This window comes from Neophocaena asiaeorientalis, unplaced genomic scaffold (genome assembly GCF_003031525.2).
Source record: "Neophocaena asiaeorientalis asiaeorientalis breed wild unplaced genomic scaffold, Neophocaena_asiaeorientalis_V1.1 scaffold166, whole genome shotgun sequence".
Classification (NCBI taxonomy): domain Eukaryota; kingdom Metazoa; phylum Chordata; class Mammalia; order Artiodactyla; family Phocoenidae; genus Neophocaena; species Neophocaena asiaeorientalis.
Genome location: NW_020174933.1, coordinates 1,946,959 through 1,960,033, shown reverse-complemented (window position 1 = coordinate 1,960,033; position 13,075 = coordinate 1,946,959). Strand labels below are relative to the sequence as shown.

Below are 13,075 nucleotides of genomic sequence, written 5' to 3'. Positions count from 1 at the left end.
AGCAATGCATACCTTATTATTTTATCACCTTATTATTATCACTGACCTGGCATGCCCACATTCTGAGACAGTTATTTCCATGTATACTTCATTTGTTCCTTTTAGGGTCCTTTTGTGTATAAAGAATATAACATGCCCAAATGTTTTAAAAACTCACATTCAATTAGGAGTTTTTAACCTAAGGACCAGGGAATGACTGTATATATTACAAATAGGAGAGTATGGAATGAGGAAGTGATGAGTGTCAGACTGTATTGTGAGCGGTCAAATCAATTTGTTACTTTGGATTCATATTTTCTTTTTTGTATCCTTATCACAAAGTAGAATACGTGTACTCATTATGTGATTCATATTTCTGTACTTTGTGATGAAATATGCCAGTCAGAATGGCTGAGTTTCATCTCATTTTCAAGAAGGGTCACCCCCGTTTCAAATATCTCATGAGTAATGTTTAACTTATTCAGCCTCTGATGCTTTTTTTGCACGATAGTTTGGTACCACTTTTTCACCGAAGACGAACAACATTCAGGCAGATTAGTTCATGTCAAATGCAGTTGAATTCAGGCAAATTAATTCATCTCAATGCAGTTGAATGCAATAAGAAAGCAGATATACTTGGGGTAATTAAAAGGGAATTAAATTTATTGGACTTTTAGCCCACCTCATTTCACAAAGGATATCAGCTGACTTAAAAAGTTGGCATACAATATGATTTAAAAGTAAGGTGAGCTAGTATGGGGAGGAGGATATATTTGAAGAATCCAGTTAAAATTCTTTAGCCTGAGGCAGTGCTTTGAATGCTTCTTGAGTATGTCAGCTGTTTGATGAGACGTGCTTTATTGCTTTTCTACTTACATTCACATAACCACTTTTAAGCAGAAAAACTGCATGATTTTAAACTTGATTATCAAAAACTCTTTTGAATTGAGTTATCCTTACCGAGCTGTGCCCTTGACTAATTTTTGGAACACGAACATTAACAGAAAAGAAGAGCATTGAGAAATTCTCAGCGCAATTTATGCAGCTTTTTGTTTCCTCTTTAGGAAATGATGCAACATCAATTGTCAACTGTCTTCATATTTTGGGTCAGACTTTGGATGCAAGGTAAATGGATACATTTTGATTTAAATCAGTGAGTGTAATAATGATATACAGGAATAAGAAGAAGAACCTAGTGTCTTTATTCTTTGGAATTGCAGTAAAGACTTTAATGTAGGTGAAAAGAGTATCTTTTGTAAACTAGTAATACAACGGCCTTTTATTATTTTTATGATCATATATATTGTTATTTAAATTTTTAAGTAATTTCTGTAGCAGCTAGGTATGTAATTGAGGGTTGAATTGGGACTGTATTATGTGAGGTAAAAATGATGAGCTACAACTCTAGAGGTTTTATTAGCCTCAAGGCAGGATAGTTGTTCTCCATATTTCTAATAACATTTAGCTTTATAGGAAATATGAAGGTTTTATTCTCATTTTATAGATGAGTAAAGTGAATATTAAAATGACCAGAAATCCAAATACAAAACCAGTTTGTTTAGCGTGATTGATTCAGCCTTTAAGCCGTACAATTAATTTACTTATTATCCAGGATACATCTAAATAAAAGTTCCTAAAAGTCTTCTACAGAGAATATGCGGTGATACTCTTGAATTATCCATTTTTGTGTTTAAAAGTTTATTTGAGGTGTTTTGTATAATAAATGAAGAAAGGAGATGCTACCATTCACCTTCATATTCTACAAGAAATGGCGGCTTTAGAATGTCACTTCTCTACAAAGTTCAGCCTTCAGAGCTTATTTAGAAAAGATTGATTGTTACCCTTAAGGTAAAAAAAAAAAAAAAAAATCCGTATCATTCGGTAACATGGTTTAGCTGGCATTAACTGTTTCTTTCACACCCATAGCCTCAGAAAACATTCTAGTTTGGTTGGATTTGGGATGAACTAAACTGACTCAGGAGCTGGGTTTCTTAGTTATCAAGTAAATATTCTCAATATTTGAGACCACAGGTGGAAAACGTAAAGCATTAGAACTGCCGTTTGCTCCGAGGTCCTAATTAAGTTGACTACAAAGGCATTTCGGAAACGTTATGCATTTATGGAGTGCTATTGCTGTAACTTCAAGTATATAGGAAAGAATTATTTCAAAGTGGATTTAAAAAATTGAGTTGACTGAGTGAATGTCGTCATGGACAAAAATAAACACGATGTAGAAGCATGTTTCATTTGTATTTCACGTGCTCCTCTCACAAGATATAAGCTGTCTCTTCTTTACTCCCTAGGACTGTGATGAAGACTGGCCTGGAAAGTGTTAAAAGTGCACTCAGAGCTTTCCTGGACAATGCCGCAGAGGATCTGGAGAAGACGATGGAAAATCTTAAGCAGGGCCAGTTCACCCACACCCGAAACCAACCCAAAGGTGTTACTCAGATTATCAATTATACCACGGTGGCACTGTTGCCAATGCTGTCATCATTATTTGAGCATATTGGCCAGCATCAGTTCGGAGAAGATCTAATATGTATGTAAATCTATTACTTAGAGTTTCATTATCTGCATAGTACAATCAGAAATTAACAGCCACATCATCGAGGTTATTCAAACACTGCTTATACATTAAAATGTTTTTGTTTTGTTTTGTTTTTTTAAGAACACTTTAGGTTGACATTTGAGTTACAAAACCAAAACCATTCTTAATAGAGATAGGTCTCTAAATCACATGGATTCGCAGAAGGGACCAGTAAGGTACTGGTTATGGACAGTCACGCCCACATTGTTGACATCCAAGTTCCAAGTTTTATACTTTCTGTGGTGTCTCTTTCCATGGAAATTTTCTAATGCAGTTTCACCAAAGGACATGCAGCATTAAATGTTTTCAGATTATTTCTGAGTCGATGCAGACTGCTTCTGCAAGCTATCCTACCAATAAATTTGAAGACTGCTGAGACAAATTCTGTGTCTAAATAACTGACCTACTAGGGTGGCTCAACTATCTTTTGTTTATAGGTTTCAGTCTCTTTTCATAGGGGATCTCATCAGCTGTTTCTGGCTGGAATTCTGTGGTTATTAAAAATATCCACAGAATGCCCAAGGTTGCATGAAAAAGGAACCACGTGACCTAAGTTCCTGCTCTCCTGCCTGTATGAACATGAAAGATGATATGAGCCCTTGTCTACCAGTCAAGTGGGTCTTGCTTGCAGACCCACCCACTCAGACTCTCAGTGTTGTAGGTCTCCCCGGTGAAGTACAGCTCTGTGTAAAAGCCACCTTTGTTCATCAGTGAATGACATAACCACTAGTGTCAAAACATTGACACTGACACTGCTTGAACCAATGGGAGCATTACTTATAGCCCCATGTGGACACAAACAAATATGGGGGATGAGTAGGATTTCTCCATTCACGTCATGGTGTGTCCTCTGGGAAATGGTAGCAGAGTTGGCATTAGAAATCCAAGGTTCTTAGTTTTCTTTGCCTGTTGAACATGTTTATTGGATAAGAGATCATCTAAGAGGTTTTACTTGATTTTCTAGCTTTAAAAGCTCCAAGAGTGACTTACTTATGCCTTGAATTTCAGGTCATTTCAGAAATAAATGATACACCCCGTTCTCTAGCATTCTTATTCTTGTTCATTTGAGAGTTAAAATAAAAGGTACAGTCTTTATATACCTTTGGAACAGGAGTCAAAATGGACCTGTCCTCCCAGATATCCTTGTGCTTAGTTTTATTCTTGAAGAAATCCTTTATTATACCTAAAGCAATTGTTCCTGATAATATTCTGTCTGTATAATCAGAGCATAATTCTTTAGAAAGCTTTCAGCTCCTTCAAGAAAAGAATTTTGTTTGAGAAAAAGGTCTTAAATTTGATTTTATGTGTGTGTGTTCTTGTATTGCTTTTTTTCAAATATTAAAGTGTTAGTATGCCTTTAATATGGAATTTTGTTGTTAGCCTAAACTTTCTCGGGACAATGTATTGATAACAAGTGTTTTTTTTTTTAAGTGAGATTCTCTTTTTCCTTAGTGGAAGATGTACAGGTATCATGTTATAGAATTCTGACTAGCTTGTATGCATTGGGAACCAGCAAGAGTATTTATGTGGAAAGGTAAGATTTTAAAAGTTTAACTTTGTATTAATAGCTTTTTCAAGTGTTATGATTATTTATTTCAAGGGTCTTCACTTTATAACTTTTTTCCTTAGTTATAAACTAAACAATCAGGTTGACATATTGAATTCCTTGGAAGTAATTAGACAATCTTTAAGCTAAATTTGAATTGATACAATAAAAGACAATTGCGAATTATGAACAAAAAATGTGAAGCCATAGTGTTTAAGCTTAGAGCATTAATGAGTCTTACGAAGGAATCTGCTAGTACAGTTTCTAATTCTATATTGGAAATACAAAATAAGAATGAATATAGGCAGTTAATTTTTTCATGTTCTCAAGTTCAAGAGGAGAAGATTAGCAGAGTCAGATGTTATGGACAGGTCAAGTAAGATAAGGTGTCCCCACTGAACTGAACAAGAGAGATCACATGGGCAACTTCTGTAAGATTTCTGTGGAAGAGAGAAGAGGAAGAGGGCTTTTTTAAACGTTAGAAGAAATAAAAAGACATTCTAATAGAAGACCAATAAATGAAATAAATAAGTCAAAGGATATTCTGAGAGAAGAATATTGAATAGATGTAAATTCTCCCCAAATTAATCTTAATTATAAAGAATTTCAAGTAGAAATTTGTGTTTTGTTGAACTTGAAAAAAATTTTAAAGTTTATTTGAAAGAATCAATGCATGAGACTAGCCAATAAAATTTTGAGAGAGAAAATTAGAGTAATAAGGGCATTCACATGGCCTACCAAACATTAAAACTTAAAAAGCAACAATAATTAAAATAAGGTGACAATTACAAAGAGAAAGGAAAGTAGATCAATGGAAAAAGATAGTTGAGTTTACTCTAAATATTTTTAAAGTTTTACCTGCATTTTAAGTTAAACTATCAATAGTTTCATATGATTTTTATGGCTATAAAATATTTTATCCTAAGGAAGTATTATAATTTATTGAAATGTTCCTTTATTTTTGACATGTAGGCTCTTTTCTCTTTTCACTTACATAACTAATGCTAGATCTATGTTCATACTTTTCTGTGTATATTTATTTTATTTCCTTTATCAGAATTTGGAGATCTAGGTTAAAGAGTATGCATGTATTAAGGGGTTGTGATACACATTTTACTATCTTTAAAAAAATTGATTCAATTCATACTTTAAAGTTTTACAAGAGAATTCTCATTTCCTCACATTTCTCATTTCCGATTATTTCCCTTTTTTACTATTTATAAATTTATTAGTTGAAAATGAGATCCTATTTTTATTTTCAAATGCATTTTCCTCATTACCAGTTACTAGCTATTTGTGTGTGTGTGTTTACCTTACCATTTGTACTTATTTTATAAATTGCCTTTTCTTATTTTTTGTCCATTTTTCTATTAATGTATTATCTTATTGATCAGTAGTAACCATTGTATTTGTTAACTATTAACTTCTTGCCTGTTATTTCTCCTGCTTTTATGACTTTTAGCATTTTTTTACCTTTATAGTGCTTATATACAAATCGTTATGTGCAGATAGTTTTTTATGACATGAGAATTTTGGATTTTTATATAATCAGATCTAGCAATTATCCCATACATGTTTCATCCCCTTAGTTTCATGATTTTAAGAAGTTTATACTATACACTTAATAGCTAGAAATTCAAATATTTATTCTCCTAGGTTTTTCATGCTTTCAGTTGTTTACTTTCAGTTGTTTACTTTTTAATCCTTTTGTTCATTCAGTAAATACTGATCAAATGTCAGGTTCTGGGATACAACAGTGAACAAATAGATCCCTGCTCTCAGAGAGCTTATATCAAGGGAGAGAAACAAAACAAGGAAACTGATGAACGTAACAGGGGCAAGTTATTGTGTGTGAGTTGGCACACAGTACAGAGAATGACATGGGGTGATCAGGAATGCATCTTGGAGAACATGGCTTTTTAGACTCAGAACTTTCTCTACGCAACAGGAAACAGTAGAAGATAAGTCACGTGTAAATAGGTCTGTGTGTAATAGCCTTCATTGTCTCAGTGAAGTCTGACTTGAGTCTTCAGCTAGATGACAGTTGAAGAGACAAGTGTGAGAAGCTTGAGGGAGGCATAGAATGTCTGAAATGATTGTCTCTGGAGTATGAAGGGATTTACTGGAAATGAGCCTGTTTCCTGTTTCTCTTTGGTGTTACGTAGAATTCAAAGTTTTAAATTGTCCACCACATCTCTACTATAATGATTTATTAAATATTTCTCTTATTTACTGATTTAAAACAAACTCTTCATCATATAGTAGGTATATTTGCTAGGTTATATTTCTAGAATTTCTATTCTGTTCTAAATTATTTGATTTTTAAATGATTAGAGCAATACCATCTAGCCTGAATTGTTAGTATTTTCTAATACATTTTAATATCTGGTAGTCCAAATTCTCTCATACCTCAGCAGTTACTGTTATTGTTGTTACTACTCTTGCCTGGGTATTTTTCTTGATAGAATTGGGGATCCTTCTGTTAGATTCTTTTAAAAGATATATATATTTTTCAGTTAACTTTGCAATTATAAAGTGAATTTGGGAGAATATAAAAATAAAAATTTGCAGGTGAGTAAAAGGTATTTTGAAAAAAATGACACTATACTAAAAAGAAAAGTAGTTATTTTAATACAACTCATCTAAAAGAAAAATTGCTATTTCTAGAATAGCAGCAGAAATTATCAGAGTTGATCTGAGAGTTACTAATTGAATTTATATCTTAAAGTGAACTATTAAATAATTCAGATGAATTATTAATGAAATAAAAGGACTAGCCCAGTCAGATGTCTGGAAATAGATGATCTACTTTGGGGTCATATATGAAACATTTTAGGCTATTAAATTCTTAAATAAAGTATTTCTCATTCTTTTAAAACATTTATTGAACCCATATTGTGTGCCAGAAATTTTGCAATTCTGTATCCCTGTTTTTAGGTAAGGAAAGAAAAACTTGAAAAGGGTAAGTAATTTTCCTATGGTGAATGACACAGTGTTAGGAGTAAGATCAGGACTTGGGTCTGTCTGAATCAAAGCCCATGCTCTTTGTAATTTCTTAATGTCCTAAATTATCTTTAGTAATGAAATGTTATGAAATGTTTGAATTGAGCTTTATCTAATTCAGTGTCATTCTATGAAGGGATATTTTCTCCTAGCTGAATATATATCTAGTCATTTTTAATTAAAATATTAGATAATCAGACTGCTAATTTTAAGTATTATTTTTTTTAGTGAGAAATTTAAAACTGTCTAAGAGAATTATGTAACCTTTTCTTAATTTGATCCATTTTATTGACTTTTAAATAAAATACATATTCAAAGTCATTTAAGGAGTTCATAATTTGCTGAAATAACTCTCACATTATTCTATATTTAATAAACACTTAACATGCCAGTAAAGCCTTGGATTCAGTAGGTAACTGAGGGAGAGAGAATTTATATCAGTGGCGAGGGAAGCCTTGAATAAGTTGATCACAGTCTGATTCCCTTCCTTCCTTTGAAAAGGATAAATTAATTTTAAGTGTTATCAATAGTTTTTAGCATCTAATATGTCCTTATATTTCATAGCTACCCCGAAATTACTTATACATGGTAAATTTTCAGAAAGTTTTATTTGTGTGTTGTATTAGTACTTGATTTTTAAAATTTTTATCCAAATCCATTTATTCACGTGGCAAGAACTGTTCCTTAGGTCATCATGTTAAAAGAAAGAAAGAAAAAAAGTAAAATGTCCAAACTTATGAGGGAATTTACAGGGCTTGGGTTTTTTTTTCTTGTTGTTGTTATTTTTGTCTGTACTGTTTTTAACTTCTTTTTAGTTGACAGATAATTTAGGTGTGTTTTTTTCAGTGGCAGGGAATTTGCTGTTGAAAGCACATGAGAAAGCACATGATGTTTTGCAATACAGAAATTGGATTTGAGGGTTAGTTTTTACCAGTAGCAGTAACACTATGATTGTCCTTCTTTTAGGTTTACCTTTCCAATTTTAATATAACTTCTTCAGTTTTTCACTTAGAAGACTTAAAAAATATAAGCGTTTTCCACTTACAGGCAACGTTCTGCATTAGGAGAGTGTCTGGCTGCCTTCGCTGGTGCCTTTCCTGTAGCATTTTTGGAAACTCATCTCGACAAACACAATATTTACTCCATCTACAATACTAAGTCTTCTCGAGAGAGAGCAGGTAACACAGAAGCATGTGCACTACTTGATATTTGAAGCTAAACCTTAACGACATTTGTTGTGTTTTCTGACCGTGATTTTTTAATGGGCTATTTTAATTTATTATCTCCATGTCATTTGTTCTTAGGTGTTATTATTAGGAATTTTGGGGAATGCTGTATACTATTTCCGTAGTGTTTCTGAAAGAAAATTAGTTTAATTTCTTCAAAGTCAATGAGCCACAGACAAATTAACCCTCTTAATAATAAAACAGAATAATGAGCAGATATGGAAAAATAGGTCAATCTGATTTCTGATTCAATTATCTCTTATAGGTAGTGAGTAAGTATGTGGTATTCTTATTTGTTACAGTTATAGATTTGTACCTTTCATTTCTCTTGGTTCACCGGGTGTGTCTATCTTATTGGAACAGTTTTATTCCATGTGATGTTTTTCTGATAGTTTGGTCCTCTAAGTCTGATAAAGTATATTTCATTTTAATCATTTTCCAAAAGCCCTCAAAGAGTTTCCCAAACTTGAACAAGAATTATTAGCTATTCACAAATGCATACCTCTCTGTTGATGAGATCATTTCTCTGTGTAATTCATGTCTATATGGGAGCTACTGGTTACACTGATTTTATAGTGAATTTTTCAAGTAAAGAACCTTTTAAAAACTTGAATAATCGTTATTTAATTTGCCTAATTTATGATTCGAATTTCATATCACAGAGGAAGTTAAAGAAAAATATGTTGAATATAACTTAGCAATATTTTTCTACATAAGTTGCACGATATATTTGTAAACAGTAAAACACAGTTGAGTTTGGATTGTTAATTATCTGTATAAGCATGTCTTATTAAGTTGTCTTATTAAGGATTTTTGATTCATTAATATTTTTGTAATGAATCAAGAATGAAGCAGATTGTTATTTTGTTACAGATAAGGAAATACACAGAGCAGATAATTTCCCCGCTTATTTTCTATAATACGCCATTTGCATAACAAAGGAAAGGAATTGCATTTAATGATTCTCCTTCATTCATTTTTTTAGTCAAGTCATTCAACAAATGATCATTGGTAGATGGAGAAGATGGTATATACAAAGATAAATAAGATTTGATTTTTTTCTTCAGGGAGTTTCTAGTTGCAGTAGAGGGAGAGAGACTGGTGAATATATGTGATAGAATTCGGAATAAAGAACACTGGGGACACAAAAAAGCAGTTTGAGCTGAGAGCACCTGGGAAGACTTAGCAGAGTTTGTACAGATGAGCCTTGAAATTAGAAACACTGAAAGTTTGGTACGTTAGGGGAAACTTCAAGTCCTTTGAGGTGGCAGTAGCTTTCAGGGACGAAAGAGAAAAGATGAGGCAAGAATGGAAAGCCAAAAAGAGGCGAGGTAGGCTTCCTGTGTCAGGTAAGGAGTGGGGACTGTACCAGGGCAAAAAGGATCCTTTTATTGGCTTTAAAAAGGGGAGTAACATGAGTAGCTTTGCATTTTAGAACTCCATCATGGCAGAATGAGTGTGCGTCACCAGTTAGAAAATGATTGTGGTAATGCAGAAGAAATCTAATTGGGCAAGACCCCTGGGATGGAGTCTATAGTGAAGAGGTTATGAGAAATCCTAGAGGTAGAATCATCTCCTGTAGGAGATGAAGGAGCATCACAGCCTAGAATTTCTCCCAGGTTTCTAGCCTGGGACACTCATTGGATAATGTTGTTCTCGCGAGATAGTAGTGCAGGCTCAAGAGGTAGATTGGAGAGGAAAGGTCAAGTTTAAATTTAGACCCGTTATATTTTAGTTGCTTTTGACACATTTCTTATGAGACACACAAAAAAACTTTAGGGAATATGGCTTTGAGAGTTATTCTCTTACAGCAGAAGTCCGTAGGAATGGCCAGAATTGCCTAGGCAAACATATAAGCTGAAAAAGAGAAGTGAGTTCAAGATAAATCCCTAAAGAAAACCCATATTTAAAAGTTCAGCAAGGAGAAAAGAGTTAGCAAAAGGAGACTGACAAAATTCAGAAGAGAGTCAAGAAACGCTGAATGAGGGCTTTCCTGGTGGCGCAGTGGTTGAGAGTCCGCCTGCCGATGCAGGGGACACGGGTTTGTGCCCTGGTCTGGGAAGATCCCACATGCCACGGAACGGCTGGGCCCGTGAGCCATGGCCACTGGGCCTGCGCGTCCGGAGCCTGTGCTCCGCAGCGGGAGAGGCCGCAGCAGTGAGAGGCCCGCGTACCGCAAAAAAAAAAAAAGAAAAAAGAAAAAGAAACACTGAATGCACTGAAGTTAAGGAAAGGGGGGATTTTAGGAAAAGGAACTTTGGTCAGTGATGTGAAACGCCCTTGAAACACTTAGTAAGATAAGGATTGTAAAAGAATAAATTCATTCAGTAGTAAAAAGCAGAAGCCTTCAATTCTGTGGCTAGCAGAGCACCTGGAAAGTTAAACAGTCTAGGAGAGAGCTGAGCACGTGTATAGGTGTGCTGCGGAAGAGGCAGTAGAGAAGGAGGAGCTGAAAATACAGTCCTGAGCAAGGTGGCTGCTGGAGGGTAGACAGCATCAGAACACAGGTGAACCATGAATGGGGACCTCAGAACTCCTGCTGAAAAGGGGAACAGACGTGAATGTGAGACCAGACACACAAATCCTGTCCAGATGAGAGCAGGCAGTTGGAAGAAGAGACATCTGATATTCCTGTTTGTTCTGAAGTAGAAGGATCGGCCATTTGCTGATCTTCAGGTGGTTGGGTAGGGACTCGGGGGAAAAAGAAAGTTTGAAATACCTGCCACGGGAAAAGGGAGAGGCACAGGGGACTTTATTCAATATCCTGTGATAAACCATAATGGAAAAGAATATAAAAGTCTATATGTGTATAACTGAGTCACTTTGCTGTACAGCAGAGAGTGGCACAACTTTGTAAATCAACTACATTTCAGTTTAAAAAAAAAAAAAAGGAGAGGAATCCAGCTGAAGGCATGCCAGGTCTGGCCGAGTTTTGAAGCCCAGTGTGAAATGGTTGCTTGTGTCTGTTTCGGGTCACTTCTTTTACTGAATACGTGTCATTTGTACGTGTGCTTCTCTAGCTCTTAATTTGCCAACTAATGTCGAAGATGTTTGTCCAAATATACCATCTTTGGAGAAACTCATGGAAGAAATTGTGGACTTAGCTGAGTCCGGTATTCGCTACACACAAATGCCACATGTGATGGAAGTTATCCTGCCCATGCTGTGTAGCTACATGTCTCATTGGTGGGAGCACGGACCCGAGAATAATCCAGGAAGGGCTGAGATGTGCTGCACGGCTCTGAACTCAGAGCACATGAACACGCTGCTGGGAAATATCCTGAAAATCATATATAATAACTTGGGAATTGATGAGGGAGCCTGGATGAAAAGATTAGCAGGTAAGACTAGGAAGGAATGTGCCACTTCCATTTGTTTATTTCCAGAAAGATTTGAAATACAGAAGACTAAAATTTTTCTATCTCAATTTTTGTGAATATTTGCTCTGTGCTCAAAAACTATTCTGGATTACTTCTGTCATGCTTTTCTAAAAAAAAAAAAAAAGTAGATTTAATCAGACATTGGGTAACTTTCCATATAGTTACTTACTTTTAAGTGAGTAAACATTTTCTAGATTTGACTAATCTCGCTAAGATTAATCAGTGAACACAGCAGTAAAAATTAATGATTCTGCAGACAGAGACAAAAATAAAACTGGATTTGAAGCCACCCAGGTTTAGTCATCTCTCTTAGCAGGAATGGGGGAGGAGAATCAAAAGATACAAATATTTACATTTAAGCTTCTCTGTCATTGCACTATTTATATTGAGTAATTGGAAGCAATTTTAATGCCCAGCCACAAGAGTATGGTTAAATAGGTTGTGTACATCCATATACCAGAATATTATGCTTTTTTTCAAACATTAAGATTTCAACAATATTTTATGATGTGGAAAATATTCAGAATATCATGGAGGGTTAAAAGAAGAACTTTAAAAATTTGAATTCAGAAGTTTACATAGGATATTACTTATTGGGAACATTTCCAAAAAAATACACCAATGTCTTACTAATTTGGGTAGGGTAATTATGGTTGATTTTTAACATTTCTCTTTTATACACTTCCCCAGTGTATGTATGTTACTCAGGGAGAAAAAAATTCCTTTTAAAATGGCCTAAAAAACAAACTTATGGTTACCAAAGGGGACAGGTAAGGGGGAGGGATTAATATATACACACTACTATATATAAAATCGGTAATGAACAAGGACGTACTCTATAGCACAGGGAACTCTGCTCAATATTTTGTAATAACCTGTATGGGAAAAGAACCTGAGAAAGAATGGATATATGTTTATGTATAACTGAATCACTTTGCCATCTACCTGAAACGAACACAGCATTGTAAATCCGATATAAAGTAAAAATTAAATTTAAAAAAATGGCCTAATCAAGTTTAGACCTGTTGCTAACAACTACAACTATTATTAAATAAAAGAGCAGTATTATATGTAATCTAACTCTTCCACTGGGACAAGGCTGGGGACAGTTATAATGAGATGGTGTAGTAGTTAAGTAGGTAGTGGTCTCATAGAAGTATTCAGTGGTGTGTATCTCTTCTAAAAAAGGGGCCGGGGGAACTTTTCCATTTGGGAACTTTTCTTCTTTGTGTGAAAATAATTGATTTCCAAAGTGAATGAATGTCTTTTTTTAAACTTCTAAATTAGCTGCCAATTTCTTTCTTTCCTTCTTTTCTGAAAACAAGGAAGCACATCAGTTTCAATTCAGTAA

At 34.5% G+C, this 13,075-nt stretch overlaps 1 protein-coding gene across 1 annotated transcript in view; it reads left to right on the top strand.

Annotated features, from left to right (window-relative positions):
- Positions 1 to 13,075, top strand: part of RYR2 (ryanodine receptor 2) — a 510,734-nt gene that overhangs the window by 374,830 nt on the left and 122,829 nt on the right. Inside the window, exons 65-69 of the mRNA XM_024761485.1 lie at positions 1,044 to 1,104; positions 2,283 to 2,521; positions 4,022 to 4,103; positions 8,166 to 8,296; positions 11,365 to 11,685. Coding sequence (XP_024617253.1) covers positions 1,044 to 1,104; positions 2,283 to 2,521; positions 4,022 to 4,103; positions 8,166 to 8,296; positions 11,365 to 11,685 — 834 coding nt within the window. The remainder of the gene's footprint in view (positions 1 to 1,043; positions 1,105 to 2,282; positions 2,522 to 4,021; positions 4,104 to 8,165; positions 8,297 to 11,364; positions 11,686 to 13,075) is intronic.